At 43.9% G+C, this 23,279-nt stretch overlaps 2 protein-coding genes across 9 annotated transcripts in view; both read right to left on the minus strand.

The window, feature by feature from the left end:
* The window catches only part of LOC129329930 (semaphorin-4D-like), a 45,473-nt gene extending 38,669 nt beyond the window's left edge, over positions 1-6,804 (minus strand). The window contains exons 1-4 of the mRNA XM_054979684.1: positions 6,699-6,804; positions 4,725-4,774; positions 4,538-4,597; positions 2,863-2,961 (exon numbers count right to left, since the gene is read on the minus strand). Of these exons, the coding sequence (XP_054835659.1) occupies positions 2,863-2,961; positions 4,538-4,597; positions 4,725-4,774; positions 6,699-6,804 (315 nt within the window). The remainder of the gene's footprint in view (positions 1-2,862; positions 2,962-4,537; positions 4,598-4,724; positions 4,775-6,698) is intronic.
* Positions 6,805-12,345: 5,541 nt separating this feature from the next.
* SUGP2 (SURP and G-patch domain containing 2) overlaps positions 12,346-23,279 on the minus strand; it is a 34,396-nt gene continuing 23,462 nt past the window's right edge. For 5 of the 8 annotated variants that reach the window (XM_054979668.1, XM_054979666.1, XM_054979671.1 and 2 more), the window contains 3 exons: positions 19,150-19,292; positions 15,156-15,276; positions 12,346-15,064 (listed from right to left, as the gene is read on the minus strand). In XM_054979668.1, coding sequence (XP_054835643.1) covers positions 15,156-15,276; positions 19,150-19,292 — 264 coding nt within the window. In that variant the 3' untranslated portion in view covers positions 12,346-15,064. The remainder of the gene's footprint in view (positions 15,065-15,155; positions 15,277-19,149; positions 19,293-23,279) is intronic. The other 3 variants (XM_054979674.1, XM_054979667.1, XM_054979673.1) reach the window with 3 other exon arrangements.

Genomic DNA, 23,279 nt, shown 5'->3' on the forward strand with positions numbered 1-23,279 from the left:
TCAGGGCTGAAATTGGGCCCAAAATGGCAAAAAGGGGCTGAAAATGGCCGAAAAGGGGCCCAAAATGGTCAGGATCAGGCCACTGCTGAGTGGGAGAGTGATCCACCACCCATCAGAGGCCCGATCTGGGCCGTTTCGGCCCCAATCCAGGCTGAAACGGGCCGAAAATGTCAGATGGGCGAGGACACCTGACATGTGACCTCTTTGGGGAACTGCCGGAACTGCATTCCTGCACGTTCCCCATCGAAATGAGCCCTGCTTGGTGGTCTCCTATACACTGTATTTCCTCCTTGCTTCTCTCTCCTCCTTGCTTCTCTGGCACATTGTTGGATACTGTGCTACCATTTTGCCATAGAAATGGTTTGCAAATTGATTTTCTTATATGGACAAGACAATCTAGGTGTAAATGATTGCTACAGTGCCACAACAGTGCAGTTACCTAGTGATGTATGGAGGGAGCCTCTCTCCACCGTTCCCACCAGCAAATGGAGGGGCAAAGCTTTTGCCCCAGAGAGTGTCCACTATTTTGTGCTCTGCCTATCCAATCTCACGGTGTTTGGAGAAAACGGATTCTTACTTTTTGTGCCTGGTGAAATTGTCCACTGTGAGGCTCTATCACTACCATTAGTTCGGTAATGTTAAGGAGACAATCTGTTAGCACTATGGCAAATTTATACAATCTTGCCTGTGGAGCAAGTAGAAGGAGTAACTCATGATAGTGGATGTGAACTCTTAGAGACAGTGCCTGTTGTTTTGGCTGACACTGTAAAGAATCACGGATGTTAATAGTGCAGTATGTATAAATCACACACACACACCTACCTTCCATATCTGGGGGCAAAAGACCTGTGTCCCTACTGCTAGAAGCACCAGGGGAAGGATACTGCCTTCACACCCTGACTGACCACTGTCAGGAGAGCAGGAGAGCACTGGGTTAAAAGAGCCAAGATTTCAGCAGTGGAGCATGTTTTGCATGCATGTCAAAGCTCCCAGGTCCAATCTCCCAAATCTCAGTGGTCTCAGGTACTTTATTTACTTTATTTACAGCTTGTCTTTCAGGCTAGCAGGTATAGCAAAAGACCATTCTCTGCCAGAGAACTGCTGCCAATCTGACAATACTGAGCTAGACGTGGAACAAGTTTGACTCTGCACGAGGCATCTTCATCTGTAGTTTTAAATCCTCACTTTGCCATGGGAGATTGCTGGCTGACTTGGGGTCAGTCATGAACTCTCAGCCTAACCTACCTCATAGGGTTGTGGTGAGGATAAAATGGGAGAAGGATGTTATAAGCCACTTTGGGTACCCATTGGGGAGAAAACAGGGGAATATAAATGAAGTAAATAAATACATAAATTCAGGGGACCCTTGGCCTCATCCCACAAGGAAGTTCTGATGTGTTTGTGTATGCAGCTTCTGCACCATAGCTTAGCTAACCCTACTTCCCCACGAATATGAAACATATTTTATGCATATCTACTGAGGCCTTTCTATAGAGACTTTGTTATATGTGAAGCAATCCTAATTCTGGGTATTATCAGATTTGGGATCTGGGGTTTGAAGCCCGATTATAACACCAACCAACAGGAAAGAATCCACATGGGTTGTACTAATCACATTACTGTGCTCACAGCTCCACTTCCCCCAACTGTAAAATGGGAATGTTAATGGTGCAAACACACTAGAATTAAAGAAGGTAGATGCCACATTGATTTTGGATATGTAGGAACCAAATTCAAAACTTGGGACAATTACAAATGTTGGGGTGTTCGAAGCCCGTTCATTCAGTTAATAGTGAAACAGAACAGATGTTTATGAAACAATGAATTGTATGGAAAGAAGGTTAAACTTTTCCTTCTTCCCTCTTAATACTAGAACTTTACAAAAGTGATCAGTAGTAAGTTCTGAGTGGTCTGAAAGATACTACTATTTCTGACAACAACAACAACAATAACCGCTTATATACCACTCTTCTAGACAGATTAGTGCCTCACCCAGAGCGGTGAACAAGTCAGGGTTATTATTATCCTCACAATACAGCTGGGGAGCTGGGGCTTAGAGGAGTGGCTTACCCAAGGCCACCTACTGAGGGTCAAACCACACAAGACAAAATACACTTGAATTACACTCACATACACTCGAATTACAAAATACACTCAAATTACTCATGTAATACAAGTGTATTTTGTCTCATGTGGTGAGACCCTGAGCTCATGGTAGTAGTGGGATTCGAACCAACAGAGTGCTGATTCGCAGCCAAACCACTTAACCACTTTGCTACAGCGCTTTTAGAACTCACTGTTGCAAGAGACAACTGCCACAACTACTATGTCAGCCAGATTTTTAAAGTACACACACACACACACACACACACACTGAGCATCCAGAAGCAGTTTGCCTTTGACTATCAGATTCTGAGGATGGAATACAAGGCCCTCTTCATCGCTGCCTGCTCCTGTTGGGAGACAGCTGATCCAGAAAAGCAACACTTGGTAATAAAATAATTACTGACTTCAAGTCACAACCAACACAAAACAGAAAGCACTTCATTAACGGCCTGCTTCACACACCATGCGCATTGTGGATTATGCAAGCATACAAGAAAGGCTTGAATCAGACAGTCCTTTTTATAAATAATGTCACAGAGAAAGAGAGAGAGAGAGGTCAGGCAGAAGACAGAAAATAAAAGCATGCAAAAGATCAGTTGAAAATATACTTGTCAAAGAGAAATTAATGGCTGATTTTAAAGGAAGCATCACTTACTAGTGCTCAAAGAACTACTGTATCAATGAGAAGAGGAAGTTATATTCATAATGTGATGTATATTGCATGTGCATTCATATAAAATTTATCCATGCACTTACCATGTAATCGCAGGCTGGAAGAAAGGCATTTGTTCCACACACATACAAACTGGTGTCATTTATCTTATGCAAGATTAGAATGTAATTCTGACATTCTGCCTGGCAGAAAAATACACATAAATGGCACTTTTTAGAAAACAAAAGGTAAGTTATATATTCCAGCGCAATGCCTGATGCAGTCCCACTGCAGAAACGAAGCAGAGTAGGACCCCTTCTGCAGAAATTTGGAATCAAGCAGAAATCCAATAAAGAGCTGATACAAAACACATAAGCAATTTGACATGACATAGGAAACAAAGGTCAGGTTCATAGAATCATAGAGTTGGGAGGGGCCATACAGACCATCTAGTCCAACTCCCCGCCCAGTGCAGGATCAGCCTAAAGCATCTCTGACAAGTATTCATCCAGCCTCTTCTTGAAAACTGCCAGTGAAGGGGAGCTCACCACCTCCCTAGGCAGCTGAGTCCACTTTTGAACTACTCTGACCATGAAAAAGTTTTTCCTAATATCCAGCCGGTACCTATCTGCATGTAATTTAAACCCATTGCTTCGCGTCCTACCCCTCTGCTGCCAACTGGAACAGCTCCTTGCCCTCGTCCAAATGACAGCCTTGCAAATATTTGAAGAGAGCAATCATGTCCCCCCTCAACCTCCTCTTCTCCAAACTAAACATTCCCAAGGCCCTCAGCCTTTCATCATAGGGCTCAGTCTCCAGACCCCTGATCATCCTCGTCGCTCTCCTCTGCACCCTCTCGATTTTGGCCACATCCTTTTTGAAGTGAGGCCTCCAGAACTGCACACAATAATCCAGGTGTGGCCTGACCAAGGCAGTATAGAGAAGGGCTATGACCTCCTGTGATTTTGATGCTATGGCCCCTTTGATACAACCCAAGATTGAATTAGCCTTAGTTGCCACCGCATCACACTGACTGCTCATATTTAGTTTACAGTCCACTCTTACCCCAAGATCCCTTTCACATATACTACTGCCCAGAAGTGTATCCCCCATCCAGTATTCGTGCTTCCCATTTTTGTGGCCCAGATGTGTACTGTGCACTTGTCTTTGTTGAATTGCATCCTATTCAGTCACTGAACAATTCATGGCGTCTAAACAAGCCAATTGCAAGCTTGCATAGGCAAATACTATTTATTTATTACTTATTTATTAATTGGACATCTATTCCGCCCTCCCCGTGAGCTGGTTCAGGGCAGGTTACTTCAGTAAAACGTAATTTACATTATGATCAGTGGCACCTTAAAAACTACCATTTATTTCAGTGTGAGTTTGCATGAGTCAGAACTGACTTCACAGCATCTGAAGAAGTGAGTTCTGAGTCACAAACACTCATGCTGAAATAAATGACATTACTCTCTAAGGTGCCACTGGTAACAGACAGCTAGCCTTCTGCAATTATCAGATAAATACTAAGACTGAGATCCAAACAGATACTCTTTTTTTTGTATCTCTCCCGAGAATTGTAGTTTAATAAGAATCCTGCATGTTATCTGTTAGAGATCCCTGCCTTACTCACCCACCCCACCAAAAGCCAGCCCTCAGGGTTCACTAAAGAGAAGGCCTAACATTTAAACTCGTTTAAGCCTACATTCCTGAGTTCAGACAAAAGCTATTCAATACATTAAACAGCCCAGAAGAAAAAGCCAGCTTAAGGTGTACTTTGCTCTTTCCTCTACGGAGGCATTCCAGCTCCCTGTCCTCTGCAGAAATCCAGTTCTCCTAGAAAACAAAAGAAAAAGAATGATCAATTCCAGAAAAATTAAAACTTTTGTAATTCAATTAGAGGTTGCATTGAACTAGCAGTCTTGCTTTTATTTAGGACCGACTTCCTCCTCTGTTGACTGACATTTGCAAGATCTTTGCAAGGTCTTTGGGAGCCACTGTGGATCACATGATCTGTGGATCACATGATCTGTTTGCTGGATTGTCTGCCAGCTAGCCAGCCAAACAATGTTTTGTTAGAAATCAGTACAGTAACCTGAAGAGCCTCCATTATCTGCCAGGCTAGAAACCGGGCCTGGCTATACTTCACTTTAGCCCTACTCTCAACCAACAAGGCTAAGCCCTGGTTGCAACAGTTCTCTTAAACATATAAACATATTAAATGTCCTAATGGATAGGGTTGCCAACCTCCAGGCAGGGTCTGGCATCCTTCCAGAATTACAATTGACCTCCAGCTTGCAGAGGTCAGTTTCTCTGGAGGCTGGAGAAAAGGGCAGCTTCAGAGGGCAAACTCTATAGTATACCATAGATTTTAGGTGAAATCCCTCCCCAAATTCTACCCTCCACAGGCACCGCCCCCAAATCTCTAGAACTTTTCCAGGCTGGGGTTGGCAAGTCTAGTTGCGGAGAAGGTGTTATGTAAAATCTCTGTTTAGTTGCAAACTATGATATGGCATTGATGTCTGTATGATTTTCATACATTTTGTAGAGATCCACCAGGCCTTCTATACCTGCTGACTCTGGTCTAGCTACTCAGTCTGAGCTGCCTAAGCCACTGACTTATTTGAGTCACAAATATAGGTTGTCGACTAATTAGAGGGATGATTAGAATGACAGTGCAAAACCAAGTTAAAGCAACAGTGCATCATATTGTAATTCACAAAAAGGCTGAGAAATCAATCTCAGTCTCAATATTTGACCACCAACCTGCCTTCAGTCATGACATTAATGCTCTGTTATAAAACTGAAATTTTTCTTGAATGTCTCTTGAAATTTCAGAGACAGCTAAAATCAACATTAGGGCATCTTGCATTGATGGAAAATGATGAATGATAATTCTGTATTTGAAAACTAGATAGGGGCAATTAGAGTCCAGAGTAGACTCTTCCGCTGCCGAGATATGTGTATTTTGAAGAGAAAAAAAAAGGAATAAAACTTTACTTGCCCTGGATAATTCTTTAGAGACATCATTCAAGTTTAGAGCAAGGATGACATTTTGGGCTCCTGCATACAAAGTGTTGGTTTCTTCACTCACTACGAGTGTGGAAAAATTGGATAGCTCCCGTTTCCAAAAATTTTTTAGATTCCCAGCTGAAGGAAAAAATTGCATAAATTACTTTGAAACCACAAGTGAGAGAAAGGCAGAGAGAATGAGTTTCTGTTTTTATTTGGTTTTTAAATCATTTATCTTACATTGCTTGATCAGCATTTAATTTTTTTTGTTCACCTTCTTTGGCATTGTTTAATGAAAAAAAACAAAAGCCTTGTGACATTTTAAAGACTAAAATTATTGCTCCAGCATAAACTGTCATGGCTAGACCCCCACATGCTGGTCTTTAAGGCACCGTAAGACTTTACTTTTGCTGCAACAGGCTAATACACCCGCTCCTCTGGAATTATTTAATGTTTTTAGCCTTTTGAACAAATAAATATATAATGCATAGAGGCAACCTCCCTACGGTTTACAGATTTTATGGGCTTTATTTTGTTCTTTTTCAAGAATGAAAATAAAAGGAAGACTTTGGTCCTCATGGACGTAAAGAAACTTTGACAACGGATGAGCTGCATCTATTGAAGTCTCAGAAACTCTAAATACAAGAACTGATTTGCCTCAGGAAGGCACAACAAAGACCACAAAAGCAGCAGCCTTCTCATTGCTCAAACATCTGGTATTCAAAGGTAGGCTGCCCCTGTGCAGGTTAAGTTCCATTTAACTATGATAAGAGCCCTGTTGGATCAGCCGAGATGATGCCTCTGGAAAGACCACAAGGACGACTTTTGTGTTGCTCTTTGTCCCCAAAATCTGGCATCCAGATAGACTGCTTCTAGAGTATACACTTTTTTCTTTTTTAAATACTAGTTGTAACAGGACACCTACATTGGTATGTCACCGTTTTTCTTGGCATGCAGTTCAAAATGTCCCCCGCTTCCAGCTGCTGTATTATCCCCCAGACTGTCAGAAGGCAAGCGGCAAAGACAACCATCTTCATTTCAACCACAGCATGACCTTCTGTCAAGTTTTCTCTTTGTGCAATGTAAGTCTCCTAGATGTACTCAGGGAACCTGATTCTGGATATTAATTTCAAAGGAGGAAAGAATGATTTATATTCTTAAAGACTTGAATAATTTATAGCAGAGTTTGTGGTACCCAAAGTAGATCTTAAAAGAGGGAAAGGGAGGGGGTATTTCTAAGCTGCATTTTTAGAAGGAAGTTCTCTGTTCTGCTAATGTTCCTCTCAGCAACTCTCCCCATTTTCCTTTTCTATTTGTGAGACGCCCCTTCCCCCAGCTTTGGTTATTTCTCACCACCAGCCATTGTTTAGCTCAGGAAATTCTCTCATCCTTCTTTTCCTTTCAGAAAAAAATTCCTGCCCCAACCTGCAATCGAGACATCCTACAACCATGCAACAATCTTCACCCCCCCCCTGCCCTGTGCGCCCCCAGTAATCACTCCCAGTTCTCCCCTCAGGATATTCCCCGTCACTTCCCATTATTCTGCTCAGAACCCTCAACTCAGTCCTCTTATTCCAGGTCAACGGCGGTCCCTTCCAATATTCTCCTCAGGAACTCCATTTATAACCTACCATTCCCCTTAAAAACCTGACTTCCCCCAATAATCTCACTTTCCCAGGCCCTAACTGCCCCCCCGCAAGGACCTTCCCAGTCCCCATCTTTTCTCTGAGGATTCTTCACCTTTGCTTCTTTGTCCCCCCCACCTCCGTTCCCTGCTCTCCCCTGAAGGCACCCCCTCTCCTATGTTGTGTCAAAGACCCCCAAGTATTCTCCTATCACCAGGCCCCTAAGCCATCGTGCATCCCCAAAGTTCCTCTCACGGGTTTGCTATTATCTCCCTCAGGACCCCCTCCCAATTCCATTTCCCAGATTAAACTTCCATTACCCCTCACAGGAGCCCACCTCCCCTTTTAGGCCTCCATATCCCTCCTCTTCGCCCCTCAGGCTTCTCAGGTCAATTCCACCCCCTTCCATACTCCTCTCAGGAATTCCCTCACCCCCATTCTTTTTTCAGCTAGGGTTGCCAGCCTCCTGGTTGTGGTTGGCGATCTCACAGAATTACAACTGATCTCCAGGCCACAGGGATCAGTTCACCTAGAGAAAATGGCTGCTTTGGAGGGTAGACTCTATGGAATTATACCTTGCTGAGGTCCTTTCCTTCCCCAAACCCTACCTTCTCCAGGCTCCCCCCCCCAAATCTCCAGGAATTTCCCAATTTGGAGCTGACAACCCTACCCCCAATATACTCCTCCAAATAGGACTGCAAGCTCCAAGTTGGGAAATTCCTGGAAATTTTGGGGGGTGGGGGTGGGGTGAAGCCTGGAGAAGGCAGGGTTTGGGGAAGGAAGGGACCTCAGCATGGTATAATTCTATACAATTCACCCTCCAAAGCAGCCATTTTCTCCAGGTGAAATGATCTCTGTGGCCTGGAGATCAGTTACAATTCTGGGTGATCTCCAGCCACCAGCTGGAAGCTGGCAATCCTACTCTCAAACCTTCATTTTCTGGTACAGATCCGTACTGTTCGTGGCTAGGTTGGCAACGAGGAGCCAACTTCAGCCGTGTCCTTCTGCCCACTTACTCCTCTCGGCAAAATCTCCCATAATTCATCTTCCCCCAACACACTATTCCCCTTCCAGCCTCACAACGCCCCCATACCTCTTCTCACATTGATCTTCTTCCCCAAGCCTAGGATTGCCAGCCTCCAGGGGGAGTCTGGAGACCTCCCGGAATTGCAACCAATCTCCAAGCTACAGAGGAAATGGCTGCTTTGGGGGGTGGACTCTATGTCATTATACTCTGCTGAGTACATTGCCATTCTCAGACTACACCTTCAAATCTCTAGGAATGTCCCGAGAGTTGGCAACCGTACCCTGCCTCATTTTCTCTTCCACCCTTGCCCTTTCTCACTCTGGACACCAGGCCCATTTTGTCCCTCCTCCCTTCTGGAAAGAAGCAGTAAGTAGCTTCACCTACCTGTAGCTCCGTCCACTGAGCTTCTTTGCCAGCACATGGCTCTCGGGAGAGGAATTGTCTATTCGCCTCTAACTATATTTAATTTTTTATGGTAAAGGGAGGAGCTCCTGATAGAGAGAAGTTATCCCTACACTGCTGTAATTTTCTTATCTGCCATTTAAAATAAAGCCCATCATTTTATTAATCAAATATGTATTTTCATCAGCAAAAACCTCTATGGAATTATGTTGGGTTAATTTTAGGAACTCACTTTCCAGAAAGTGTTGGGGGATACCATCTAAAGTGTCTCATCTCGTAACTGGCAGTAACAGAGTTTTCAATTTTAGTGGAAACCCAAAGACTTGTGATTTTTATTTCATGGCTACAGCTGCTGGGAATGGGTTTGGTGTTTTAAAATGCTGGATATGCAGATCATAAAGTTGTAAGGTAAAATTTGATGTTTTAAAATATTGTAATATACTGTTAAAATCATATTATAGATGCTACTCCATCCAGGAACACGTCAACATACACAAATTAATCCTGTGGCTTTTAATTTACTCCAAAACATACCAGCCATCAAGTGAGGCAAGCCAGGCTGTATAATCACATAATAATAATCACGGCAATGGATTGTCAACACTGGCCTTGGAACCAGGCTGGGAAATTCCTGGAGATTTGAGAAGGAGAGATGGTTCAGGCTGTGATGTTAAGGTCCCTCATGTCTCTCATCAGCAGGTGCTGTAGACAAGAAACACCCCTCCCCCAACTGATCACCGTCACATATATACTTTATACAAACATTGCCATAGACCAAGGTTCATCTCTGCCTTTCTGGCTGGTGTGTAGCTGTTCAAAGGAGAGAGCTCTGCCTAAGGTGGAAGGAGGTATTAAACACAACTTTTATATGCTCCTGTGTTGTTGGTTTTCCCTTCTTCACGGCTTGTGTGAACTGTGAAGATCAGTCTGAACTGCTTGTGGATGTTTATCGTGCTGGTGAGCAATTCCGAAAGCATTTTCTTGGCTAAGGACCATCCTTAGTCCACAGCGGTTTCCATGAGGGTACCATCTGGTGTTCCACTCTTTAACATGCCCCAGTGACACCTTCCTCCCAACTGATTCTAGATTTTTGTTTCTCAAGCTTCCAGTAACTGAGCATTCCACCTCCCCATTACATTTGGAAGCACACCATGCTGCTCTTAGCTGACAAAAGAGCGTAAGACTGAAATCTCATGCAAAGGAGCTCAGATACCGTCTTCCAATCAAAGAAAGATTCTGCCTTCTTCCATAAAACAGTACTCTTGTAAAGAAATAATAGGCAGCTCCAGTGCGATTGGCTTAATCTCAGCCAAAGAGCCAGAACAGAACCACTTTTGCCAGAAACTGGGCAAAGAGCTTCCTTTCCTCCCATTGTCCCCGTTCCCCCATCTCTTTGTCCAATCTGGGCCCTATAATATTGCTCCTACGTGAAAAGGAACAGGTTCAGTATAACTGCTGTGAATCTGATGGCAAGACTGGGAACACCAGTTGAATGATGGCCACGCCAGTCTTCTGTGAAGTTGTTATTACTAGCCCACTCAGTGCTACACTTCATCATGCCCTTCTATCAAAAAAGTAAGCCCTTTATACTATGTTTAAAAAACAGCGTTCCTGCCAAGGCAACTCACTTTCGGTCAACAAAAACTCCCCCTTGGAAGAGTGGAGGTAACAGAGAGAGTGCCAGACGAAGCTGTTCTGCCTCTCTAAGCATAATGCCCATTCCTGAGTGTTCTGTATCGTGGGCCCCACCTTATGGAACAGCCTGCCTGATGAAGCTAGGAAGGCCTCCCATTCTCTTGGCTTTCTGCAGACTATGCAAAATTGAATTAATCAGGAGTGTTTTTTTCAGAGGAAAGATAAAATGACTGAACAGAAGGGAAATGGTTCAGAAAGACACTTCTGTAAAAGTATCTGCATGTCGTCCCTGTAAAAGGACAGGGACAACATGCTATACCACTGGTTACTGTCCACTGCTGTAAGTTTGCATCTCCTAGGTAATTCTTGCATTGCTTAATATGTTGTTCAAATGCTTGTGCTTTATTTCAGATTTCTGCAGTCCAGCCCCTATTGTACAGTGTATTGGCCGTCGCAGCCGTTAATCATTGATTTATGCTAATCTACCTTGAATCGCAGGTAGAAAAATATACTAATAGTGATTTTTTTTTTGCCCTAGGAAGCAACTCTGATAAAGATCACATTGTTAGAAACACACAGTAAGTATGTCAAATTATGCACAGCAAAAGCATCACATGGTTTTTGCCAATTTATACAAGACACAGAATTCAATTTGCTTAGGGTGGTCCGCCCCCCGCCCCCCGCCCCAGCATAGTACACAGAGGTTGGGCTAGGACTACTAAACATTACAATGCAATTGCATGGGCACAAATTGCCATAGCTGGGAGCAGGCAGGGGGCTTCTTTGCACACATCAGAACTTTCTGGAGAAATGGTGAGGGCTGGATGTCTTACCTTTCAGTCTTAAGCCTGCCCCCCCCCCTTTGTATTTTCTCTCCCCATGATACATAGCTGCAGGCTTCCACTTGCACTTCATGCAGCTACTGAATTGAGCTGTAATCTACAGAAACTCTTGCCAGAGTGAACTTGCTAAGACAGAAGTGTTGCCATCATACTAGGTCAGGGTGGCTTTAGAGAGGTAAGTCCACTATAAACCTTGGTCCCAGTTTACTGGATACAACTCAAGCCAGCCACTGTTATATCTATCCAGTATTACTACAAATAGGGTAGAGGGGGGCCCTGAGAGGGAGACACTTGCAGCAGTTCCGTCTCTCTGATAGGAGCTGCCTGGGGCTCTCTAGCACACTCGGATGCAGCTGTGGGAGACAAGGATCATCCACTTCTGCTTTGACACCTGGGCAGCTTTCCCATCACCTTCTTTCCTCTCCCACTGCTTCTTTTGGGAGATGAGTCACTTCAAGAGACAGTCACCAAGTCCAACCTTCTTCATGGGCTAGTAAAGTAACATAAAGACGGCGCGATACTGCAGATCTCTCATAGTTATCCCTCTGCAATTTATATCAGCTTACAGCTAGAAAGCTAGAGACTCCATATGCCATCACCAAGAAAGTACATTTATTTCATTTTGTTACCTGTCATTTCACTTACTCTCTCTTCTTCCCCAGAGAATACCTATATCAAAGCAGCTGATATAGGTACGGCTGCATATTGGTTTGACTTTCCAGACTAGTCCAATTTCAGGAGAGGAGCTCTTCCATGTGCCTTCAGACCAGTCCCTAGCCCTTTGTAACACCATCACTTCCCCATCCACCCCAATTAACACGTGTAATAGGCTGTATGTTGCTGCTCTAATTCAGCTAACAATAGCGCCTTCCTCTGATGCAAAATGAATCCATGAAAGCTCTGTGTGTGTGTGTGTGTGCGTGTGTGTGTATGTGTATGGGGGGGGATTGTGAGGCATCAGCAGCGGTATGTCTTCCTATGAGATGAACAAGAATTCAAAAACCACACACATACAAGGAACAAACCAGGTTGAGAAAGCAGTTCCATTTCTATCCACATTTATTGTAAGCCTTTAAAAAAGAATTACATGCAATTCAACATTTTAAAGCAAGAAACATCAGCCATTACTTAACAGACCTGCTATTTATTACTTGTCAATACTGTTCAATGCCACAGGAAGGGGGAAAAGTTTTTTATCAAGAAGCACTAAAAAAGCAACATTCCAAACCAAAAAGTTTTTTTTTTTTTTTGAGGAGGAGGAGGAGGAGGAAAACTCCCAACTAACAGAAGTTAAAACACATTCTTGGAAGCTTGTGGTCTTCATGACAGAGCGCGCCTGGGAAGCTAAAATAAGAAAAAACAAGTGAACTGACAAGGCTACCTGGCAGCATGTTTTAATACTTGCAAATGCATTCAGATGTTTTTGGCTAAAGTCTCCTGCTAAAGCAGGATGCAAAAACCCAAAAGGATCTCAAACAGAAGATCAAAAGTGGGTCAGACTGGAGAGAAACACTAGAATCTTAAAACACCAGTGTTGCTCTGATAGTTTTGTCCCAAAACCAAATAGCTGACAAGGAAGAATGGCCATAAAATCATCATTATCTGGGAGGACAGGAGATCAAAACGATTCTCCATGCCAAACCTCCCCCATAATAAGCATTGTTCACCTTCAACATTTCCAGCAAAGTAGCTCTCATGTGAGCTCAAACTAGGAGGCCAGTTGCCATTCTACCTCACCAAAATGGGGGTAAAAAAGGCTACTTCCCCAGCCTGGATATGTCAAGTTTTATGCCGATGCACCCCATCAAATGGGTACTTGGTCCTTCCACCACAAAGTGTGAGGAACACGGACTAGAGCTGATTGAATAAGGGGGTCCTAGCCACCAGATAATGTATTTGGCTGTGCAATATTTTTTTTTGCAAGTTCTCAAATCAAGAGGAAGTGCTTCTAGCAACGTGAATGAAGAGGTGAACTCAGTCGGTGAAATAAAACCCCTAAATGCCCCTTTGATTTCAAACAGTAGAAGTTTACGATGTTCTCCAGACCTTAAAGCCAATTTACAGTGAGAAAAGCCACTATGACTTAACGGAAAGTCAAACTGAATCATTATTTGACAACAGGTCATGGTGGATAGAATGCTGTTTTGTTTTTAAATGCAATGACAGAATTATGGAGAGACAAGAGAACCAAACACCTAGAAACAAAAGAGCTATAATGGAGCAATGTAACAGGGAAACGGTTGGACTTCAATGAAGTCTCTGACTGGCACAGTTAGCTTCAACAGGCTGGAGGAATTCTGTGTAGACAATGCAGCACATGTCTGTAGCATCAGTATTCAACTCAAGTTAGGATGAAGCAGGCAACTTCTGGTGTCCTTTGACAAGTGAAGAAACACACCAGATTAACAGGACAGCATGAACCTCAAATTAACATCTGCTATGTTGTGCTGTTTTATTGGATGTTTCCTGGTTACTCTAAGGCGTTCCAAGCAAATAGCCAGAAATGCTCCAAACCTGAGCAATGCAACAAGTCACATCCAAATAATTGTGGACAAAAAAAAAGTTATGTACATCACAGAACTCACACAAAAATGAGTGGCTATTGGAAAAAGAATGTTCACTGCTTTGTAACAGGAATACAAGAGATTTGTTTGTCCATTCGAGAAGATGAAGATTTCTTTTGCAGATTGTTATGGAAAAGCAACATTTGGGAAGTCCAGATAATACGGTTTAGTCAGGAAGGTGGTTTAAAACCATTGTCTTTCAACAGCTTTTCATGCCATCAGACATTCAGTTCCTAAAGACAGTTTCCCTCAGCATGTCTTAGTGTTCCAAGGTGCTCTGCTTCAACAGAAGTCTTCCCTGGAGTTACATTAAACCAATGACTAGTGTTAAGTATCAAAGAGGGAGGGCAGGGAGAGGAATGTCTTGAAAGAGGGTTTCACCCAATTGTTACCATGAATTCTTGTGACACACAATATAGAAGCACAAATTCCAGACCACCTCAAATGCGCTGCTGCCAGGGGGGCTTGCAAGCCCCAAGATAGCTTTCTGTGGTACGCCGACATTCCTTTGGGGAAGTGAAGGCCAAGTTCGGGGAGGTGAAGGCAAACAAATGGCAGAAATCCATATTGAACTAAAGCAGTGTATGAGTCCAGGCTGTTGACTAATAAAGATGCCAGAATACAGGTGAAACTCCTAGGAGCCCTAGTTATTAAAATCAAAGTTCTAGCATACCATTTCAAGGGGGGAGGGAGTAAATATGATCAATGGATGGATGAAAGTAACAGAACTTGCTACTTCAAATTGCAGAGCAGCTGTTCCAGAAGTGAAAGGATTCAAAGGAAAGTTTTAAAAGGATGGATAGTTGAGCTTCTGAGTCTTGAGGGTGGAGAACCACAATTTTCACAACTGAGGATAGTCATTTGCATCCTGTCCAGAATAGACATAGGACATACTTGACAAGACAGAAAGCATACCAGCTGTTTCTTCATCCAAAGAACAGCTGACTATTAGGATGCTCATGATTTAATTTTGCTGACGGCCTTGATCATCCAAATGAGCCGATATTAGCCTTGCTCATCCGAACAAAAATTGGCAGGGTTTCTTGGGAAAGAAGCGTATGAAAAATAGCAGCGAGGCAACCCAACAATCTTATTCTTTGCTTGAAAGATAATTCTGGATTAAATTTTAAAGTCATACCCCCTCCCACAGCGTTAGAAGCCACAGGTAACAGTCATGTGGGTTCTGCATCCTCAACCTGGGCAAAAGGTAAAGGTGAAAAAACAAAGTTTTTTAAAAATGCTTGCAAGAATTCAAAGTTAGGGAAACCAGCTTATCTATACACCTACCTATTTACTGCCTCTCTTCAGATTGTACATATTTATCATTCTCTGGCGGAAGGTGTCAAATGTGTCTTCTTTGTTCTCTTCCCCAGCAACACCCAAGCCCTCCCCTGCAGAGGTAGAGCCCCTACGGAGGCAAAATGGAGAGTTAGGACAATGTTACACTTCCAAAAAGGGGTAGCTAATAAAAGTGGGGAAGGGTTTGCTTCTCTACATCTCTTTATGCAAACCCAAACTGGCACATCCTGATTGCAGACTGAGGTATCATGAGATAAGCAAGAGAGGAAACAAGATTTTTAAAAATTCAGTTCCCAAGGAAAGAACTCTCAAATTGCCATGGAATTCGCCCATCCAGCCCTCTGTCGACAGAAGCTTCTCACATGTACAACCAAAAGTGCTCTGTGAGGATTGTCACTTGGAAACTCTTTGTGGGCCCCAAATGACTTGACTTCCTCTTGGAGCTCAAGATGAAGAAGTGTGCACTAGAATGATCCACCATGCTTTGCTGCTTGTCACATGTTCAAATCCCCTCTCAGCCACAAAAGCTCGCTGGGCGACCTTGGGCCAATCACTTTCAGCCCCATAGGGTTGTTAAAGAACGGTGTGGATGAAAGATCCCAACATGCCCCAAGATGTTTTCATCAGCAAACCGGTTACCGGCACACTAGATGACAGTACTAGCTGATGGATTCATAAGTACCACGCTCAAACCATGCACTTCACAGATCTGGAGGGGGGCTTTAAGCGAGGTGTCTGAGGGGCTCTACCCTCAGACTGGGAATTTTTGACATTTTTAACAAAGATTTGAATGAAGAGGTAGAAGAAATCCTTATCAGGTTCGCAAACACTACAAAACTGGGAAGGGTAGCGAATCTTAAAAGAGAAAAATAAGATTAAAAAATCATGGTAAGTTGGAATGCTACGCTGAAGCTAGCAAAATGAAATTGAGAAATAAACGCGAAGCTCTGCACTCAGGGAAAAATAATGGATGGCAGCAGCGCCTGTGAAAAGGATCTGAAGACTGCAGGTGATCACCAGCTCAACAAAACGACTGGCAGCATGACTGGTCCATGAAAAGGCTAATGCGATTTTAAGCTGCAGCCGAGCCATGAGAAATAATCCGTTCTACTCCAAGCAAGGCAGAGAGCTCATCTTGAGCATTGTGGCCAGCACCACTCTTTTAAGATGCAGACAATACGGATCAGGTGCAGAGGACTGCGAAAATAGTCAGGGTTTGGAAAACCAGTCTTGTGTGGGAAGGCTGAAGGAATTAGTTACACTTAACCTGGATAAAAATAAACTGACCAAGGGGAATGACTGTGCTGCGCTCATCGAATAGCAAATATCTGTTGCACAGAAGAGGGCAAAAATAAAGAGTGCTTCTTTACTGCTTCCGAGAACAAGAATAGATCTGATGGACTTAAGTTACCCAAGAACAGACTGTAGTGGAACATTAGGAGAAATTTCCTAATGGTAAGCCAATAAAACCTGTTACTTGCAGTGCGGGGGTGGGGTGGGGGGAGTGGGCTGTCCATTTCACGAGCTCTTCAAGAAGCCATTTCACTATTTCTTCAATAAAAATGCTGTCCTGAATAAGCAGCCAGAGGTTTTTGGGCGGAACAGTACAGAACAAATCAACAGGGAAAGGCCCTAAGGAGATTCGCAGTTAAAAACCTAAACATGGTAATGCATGGATACAAAGCAGACCCAACCCCTCTTGGAGGTGGTCTGCAGCTGTGAAATTTTGGCCAGCTGGGTTTTCAAAGTTAGGCTGATAATACTGAAGCTGTAGGAGGACAAAAACTGTAAAGGGCCTGAAAATAAGGAAAAGGCACCATTTGGCCCTTGTCAGCTCGATGAATTCAGCTTGTGATCTTGCCCGACCTTTCTTCTCCAGAGGGCCCTGACCAAGAAAAAAAAAAGATGTCAGAAACGACCAGGTCACTTTCCTGGGACTAAGCCCCATGGAATAACTTTGGGCATTACTTCTGAACAGACCTGCTTATGTCTTTACAGGCCTGTCTATGCAGCCTGAATAGGAAATCAGATTTGAGGCAAAGATCAGAGCCCAGGAGACAGCATCTAAGCCCATGGGAACTGATGGGGAAAATAGGAAGAAGTTACACTTCAATGAGGAGCCTGGAAGGATGGGCGATGGTGACGACACAGAGCTCAAGCACAGCATGCTGGTTGCTTGGATAGATGGGCTGAAAAAACTCAGGAGCGGTGTACAGCAGGAAGCAATAAGGACCCTGACACCAGCTGACACGGGAGACGGCCAAAAGCTTCCATGGAGGCTGAAATGCCTTCTGTTCCAGGCCGATTGGTACAGGGGTGCAAGGTGGAGGACAGTCAGCATCTCTTCCAATGGGACCCAAAGCAGTGAACAGTGACAAGCTCCATATATCAGGAGAGGGATGTGGCCATCATTCTGGATTTTTACAACGGCAACATTTTATTAAACAATGCATGTGAGTCAAGTAGAGATTTCCAGACTTAAATCTGGAACACTATCTTCTCTTAAGGAACCACCATCAAAGGAGGACACTGGAACATTAAGAAGAGAAGCAGAGTCCCCAGCAAGACAAGAAGTGCAAGGAGAAGAACATATGAACAAATAAAGCAACTTTTTATCACTGGTCCAGCATTGCCTATTTCAATCATTTTCCAATGGAGACAAGATGCATATGACTGGGCCAGAAGCATTTCTACATTGATTAAATCTTGGATAACCCTACCCCAGGTGATTATGGAGCACAGGCCCCATTCAGGATGGGTACCAGCAAGAGCCTAGACCATGGCAAATTCTATAGAGCTGATAAGAGAAAACTGAATAGGGTAGGACCAGATAACATGTCCATCAGAAATGATCTTCTGAGAGGGACTGTCAACGTTCCTAGTGACAGTTTGGAAGCCGTGTGCACTCTCGACAGAAAGCAGCTATCTGGCAGGGAGACTTTCCTATTACAGTTACCCAAGACCCCTTGAATTGCAGACTGAACCCTGGATCTTCTGCAACAGACATGACTTCTGCTGTTGAACTGTGGACTCTCCCTTAAACATACAAAATAGTTTTATACCAAGTCAGTCTCCAGTGGTTTATTTCCGCTAGCTGGCAACAGTTCTTCAAGGACAGGCATGACGTCTTACCCAGCTTTGAAACCAGAGATCCTTTTAAAACTAGAGATGCCATAGAATGAACTGGAGACCTTTTCTATGGGAAGCACAGGTGCCAGAACTGAGTTAAGTGCTTGCCATTTTCAAGTATTAAAATGATTTAAAAAGGGGGGAGGATTTCCAACACACACAAGTTTTGAGTTGCAGGATTTCTGATCAATGGTAAAGAACCATTTGCCTCAGAAACGTGTGTGTAGGGTATCAATAGAGGACATTAGCCTGAGATGTTTTAGACTTGGGAAATTCAGCCATAAGGTGGTTGATTGGGATATTAGAGAAGCAACAATGAACAGAGACCAAATTCGCTTGACTAGGCCAGAAGCCGGTGTGAATCCTGGAAGGATGCTATGGAAGAGAAAGATACTCACCAATCCCAAAGTCCATGCAAAGGAAACAAGCTGTGAGGGTAGCAGAAGCCATACAAGTTACAGACATTTGGTGTAGCTTACATTACTTCCAAAAGCCAAGTTTTTAATGATTTTTTTAAAAAAAAAATAAAGAAGAGGGAATGGAAGCTTTCTGTGAAGGAAAAGCGAACCTCTGGGAAGGCAATGGCCATCCCTGTTGCATCTGGCATTAAGAGGCAGACTCCCACTGACCTCAAAGGTTGTATATAGCTATCACAGCTAACAGCCATTGACATATCAATCCTGCACAGAATGTGTTTAAACTTATAAAAATGCCTGCAGTGAGTTCCATAACTACATACGGAGCACACTTGAATGGGGCCTTGTCTTTCACAGTAGGAAGGAGTTGCCGTTAGGAACAGGGTATCTGACACACACACCACACCACACATACACCTCTTGCGCCGGCTACATACACTTTGATAGGCTCCCTGATGCCGTCTCCATGCGACCCAAGGCCACGCCCCTCCTGCCAGCCCATTTTCTTGAGCATCTGGAACCCAATATTCTTCCGTGTTAGTTTATTATGCCTGAACTCCATGTCCTTTGTCTTCTGAAACTGCAAAGCAGGAGAGGGGAAGAAGAGGCAAAGAGATTATTTTGCTTCGTGGCAGAATCCTTCTGCCTGTCCATGAAACACAATGAGGGCCAGGCGCTGCAAGGATCAAGGGGCAACTGCCTTCCCAAAGGATAACACACAAGAGATTTACATTTAATACAAAAATCCCAGGGCCCACGACACCCTTTCTGTGTGCCTCAGAGGGCCTGGCCATTGCTAATATCCTGGGCTGAAGTGCTTGGATGCCAATAAAGGCCATTGGCAATGCTATCACAATTTCTATCCCTTCTGCCAGGGACAGAGATGTTGAGCTTCTCCCGCCTGGGGCAGACTGGCTGCTTCCTCAGCCACACACTGCCCCCAGTAATCCAGCTTTGCCTGCTACATCTTTCCTCCAAGGCAGCAATGAGTCTGTGAAAACTTACTAAGAGTCCTTTTGGATATCAACACTAAATGCTATGAAAACCATTCCTAAGTCAATTTATTAAATGTTTAACAGTAATGCACAGTTTGAACACTTCTGATATAGTTCTCAAATATTCAGTTGTGTTTCCAGAATAACTGTACTATAAGAGACTCAATTCTTAAAGTGCTTCAGTTATAAATAAACCAACTCATATAGGATACACATCAATAGACTGACAAAGTGCTAGTGCTAAGGGGCTAGTTTCAAATAGGAAAAAGTATTGCACAAAGAATTCATAAAGTGCAAGTATATAAGTAGCAGGTTTTAACAATTAGTATTCTCAAAAGCTTTTTGTATCAAACTTGTCAGCAAAATACAAAGTTCATAAGTAATGAAGTTCAAAATTTGTGAAGTGCTGTATCTCAGTAGTAAAAGAAAGATCATATATCTTGACGTGGTGATTCTCATGCAATGGCTGTGAACAATCCTCAGCTCTCTATCTTGAGTCCTCTAATGGGTTATCTAGATCCTCACTGGCCCGTTTCAAAACCAATCTTTCTCAAAGAGTCACAGTCAAAACATTCTCAAAGTCATTCAGGTTCACAGAAATGATAGTTTCCTTGTTCAATCTCACACAATATCTACATTTTTCCTGGCTACAGGAGAGCCCTGACCCCTCATCATTGTCAAGTTCTGTTCAACGGGTCCTCTTAAATTACCCGTCATGATCAGACCAGGCAGAGACAGGTTCTGTAAACAATTTGATTCAAGAGCTCCAGTACAAACATCTGACACAAGGCAATTGCTGAGAATAACTGGGTAATGTAACTGAGGCTGATTATATACTCCTTGCCCCTCCCCCTTTCCCACACAACAGGGCTGTTGGTTTTGGTGGGCACTTTAGCCAGGGGAAAATTGCGGGAATCGACCTTTTCTGTCAGTTGGCTGTCTCCCGATTGTCTCCCTGCTCTAGTAACCCCCCCCCCCCACAGGTCAGACAGTTGAGCACCACACATCGATAGGTAACTGCGGGGCGTCTTGTGTCTATGCCTCTCCAACCTTCTATGACAGACAGGTTAACCCTGTCTGACATTCTGCCCTCCTTATTTTCAACTCCCTTTCGGTTTGTCTGGGTATGGTTTGTGAAATTCTTTAACTAACTTGGAAGCTTTAACATTTTCCGCTGTAACCCATTCTTGGTGACTTTGACTGAAATGTTTCCACAAAATGAGGTGTAACAATGTCCCCCGTTTGCATTTTGAATCCAAAATAGCTTGCACTTTGTGGTGAGGTTGCCCGTTCCTCATCAAAGGGGAGGGGAGTTCCCGGGTTCGGGTGCCACTGGTCCGGATCTGGCACCCTCTTTAAAAGGCTGCAATGGAAAACGGGGTGGACATTCTTTAAATTCTTCGGCAGGTCCAGTTTTGCCGTTACCCTATTAATGACTTCCATTATTTCAAATGGGCCTATAAACTTCCAACCTAGTTTTTTTACAGTGTTGCTCTCCCCATAAGTTCTTTGTAGCTACAAATACCCAGTCCCCTATTTTTAAGTCCCATTGAGGCGAACGTTTCCTGTCAGCTTGGGCCTTATAGTCCTCTTTTGCTTTTCTCAGGGTTGTTTAATGAGGTCCCACTGTTCTGCAATTCCCCTCCACTAGTTGTGGAGTTCAGTTTTCTCCTCTCCTCCTTTCTCAGGAGGAGCGTCTCTAAGAAATGGCATCGCCTTACCCTTGAACCCTTGGGTGATTTTGAAGGGTGAAGCTGTGAATCTATTGTTATAACAATATTCAACAAAAGCTAAATATTCTGCCCAATTATCTTGCTGGTAGTCTATATAGCATCTTAGAAATTGTTCTAACACCTGATTGACTCTTTCTGTCTGTCCGTCTGTTTCTGGATGATATCCAGATGACATCCCTTGAGTGATGCCTGTCACTTCCACTAGTTGCTTCCAAAATCTGGCAATAAACTGTGGGCCTCGATCCAAAATCACTTTGTCAGGGAATGAGCGGAGCCTCACTACTACATGTGACATGAACAACGTGGCTAGCTTCTTGGCTGTGGGTAATTTGGCACAGGGGACAAAATGGGCTTGTTTAGAGAACAGGTCCACCACTACCCAGATCACGGTCTTTCCTTTACTTGGGGGGAGATCTGTGATAAAGTCCATTGATATTATAGACTAAGGTCGAGGTGGATTATCCATTGGTTGTAACAACCCTGGTGGTTTCCCCCCCTCTTTTTCCCCATTAAGCACACTTGACAAGGGGCCAAGTACTGTGACACATCCTTCCTCATTTTGGGCCACCAGAACTGCCTTTGAGAGTTAGGTTCAATGTTTTGAGGCAGCCGAAATGGCCAGCTAGCTTGGTCATGACAAGTCTTTAATACTTCTCCCCTCAGTCCCGGTGGGATATACATCTTTCCATTTTGATACCAGCATCCATTTAGCTTTTTCTCTCATTGCTCTGGTAATTCCTCCCCTGATCCGTTCTCTAGTTCTTTTTACCCTATCCTCCCAATCCATGGAGGGGGGAGACAGCGGGGAAGTCCCCCTTCTAGCTTGGCTCCTGATAACAACAGCCCTGCCCAATTGCATAGGAGAAAATATTGTGTCTACCACCTCCTCTCTCAGACTGGCATGCTGTGGGAGGCGAGACAGGGTGTCTGCTAAAAACTCTGCTTTCCCTGGGAAGTGTTTAAGTGTAAAATTAAAGCGGGAGAAAAACTTTGCCCACCTTAGCTACTTTGCTCCTAATCTGCATAGCCCCCTCAATGCTTCCAGGTTCCTGTGGTCCATCCACACCTCAAAAGGTACCATGGCCCCTTCCAGCCACTGCCTCCATGTGCATAGGGCTAGCTTGACGGCAGCTGCCTCCTTATCCCAGACCACTGAGTGCTGCTCTGCGTCCGAATTTTTTTTTAATATGTAAGCACAAGGGTGCATCTTCCCATCTTCCCCTTCTTGTAATAGGACCCCTCCCATGGCCACATCACTCGCATCCACTTGTATTACGAACTTATGGGTTTCGTTCAGGTGGCAAAATACAGGCTCAAAGGTAAATCTAGATTTTAACTCAATAAATGCTCTCTGGCGTTCCCCAGACCATGCCAATTTTGTGCTTGGTTTAGCTCCGTTAGGGCCTTTCCCTTTGGTTTTTAGTAAGTCAGTGAGCGGTAATGCAGCCTCGGCAAAATTCTTAATAAAGGGTCTATAAAAGTTCGCGAACCCCAGGAAGGATTGCAACTGCCTCCTAGTCTTGGGGGCTTCCCATCCCAGCACTGCCTTGACTTTTGCCGGGTCCATCCCCAAACCTTTGTGAGACACCCTGTAGCCTAGAAAGTCCAGTTCTCTCTTGTGGAATTCGCATAGAGAGCTTGGCAAATAATCGGTTCTGGTGTAGAGTTCTTAACACTTCTCTTACCAGCTTCACATGGGAGACGAGGTCCTGTGTGTACACCAGGACATCGTCCAAGTAGACCACCACCTCTTTGTACAGGTATTTATGCAGAGCGTTGTTGATTAGGTTCATGAAAACTCCTGGGGTCCCTTGCAGACCAAATGGCATTACTCGGTAT

The sequence above is a fragment of the Eublepharis macularius genome, chromosome 5 (genome assembly GCF_028583425.1).
Source record: "Eublepharis macularius isolate TG4126 chromosome 5, MPM_Emac_v1.0, whole genome shotgun sequence".
Taxonomy (NCBI): domain Eukaryota; kingdom Metazoa; phylum Chordata; class Lepidosauria; order Squamata; family Eublepharidae; genus Eublepharis; species Eublepharis macularius.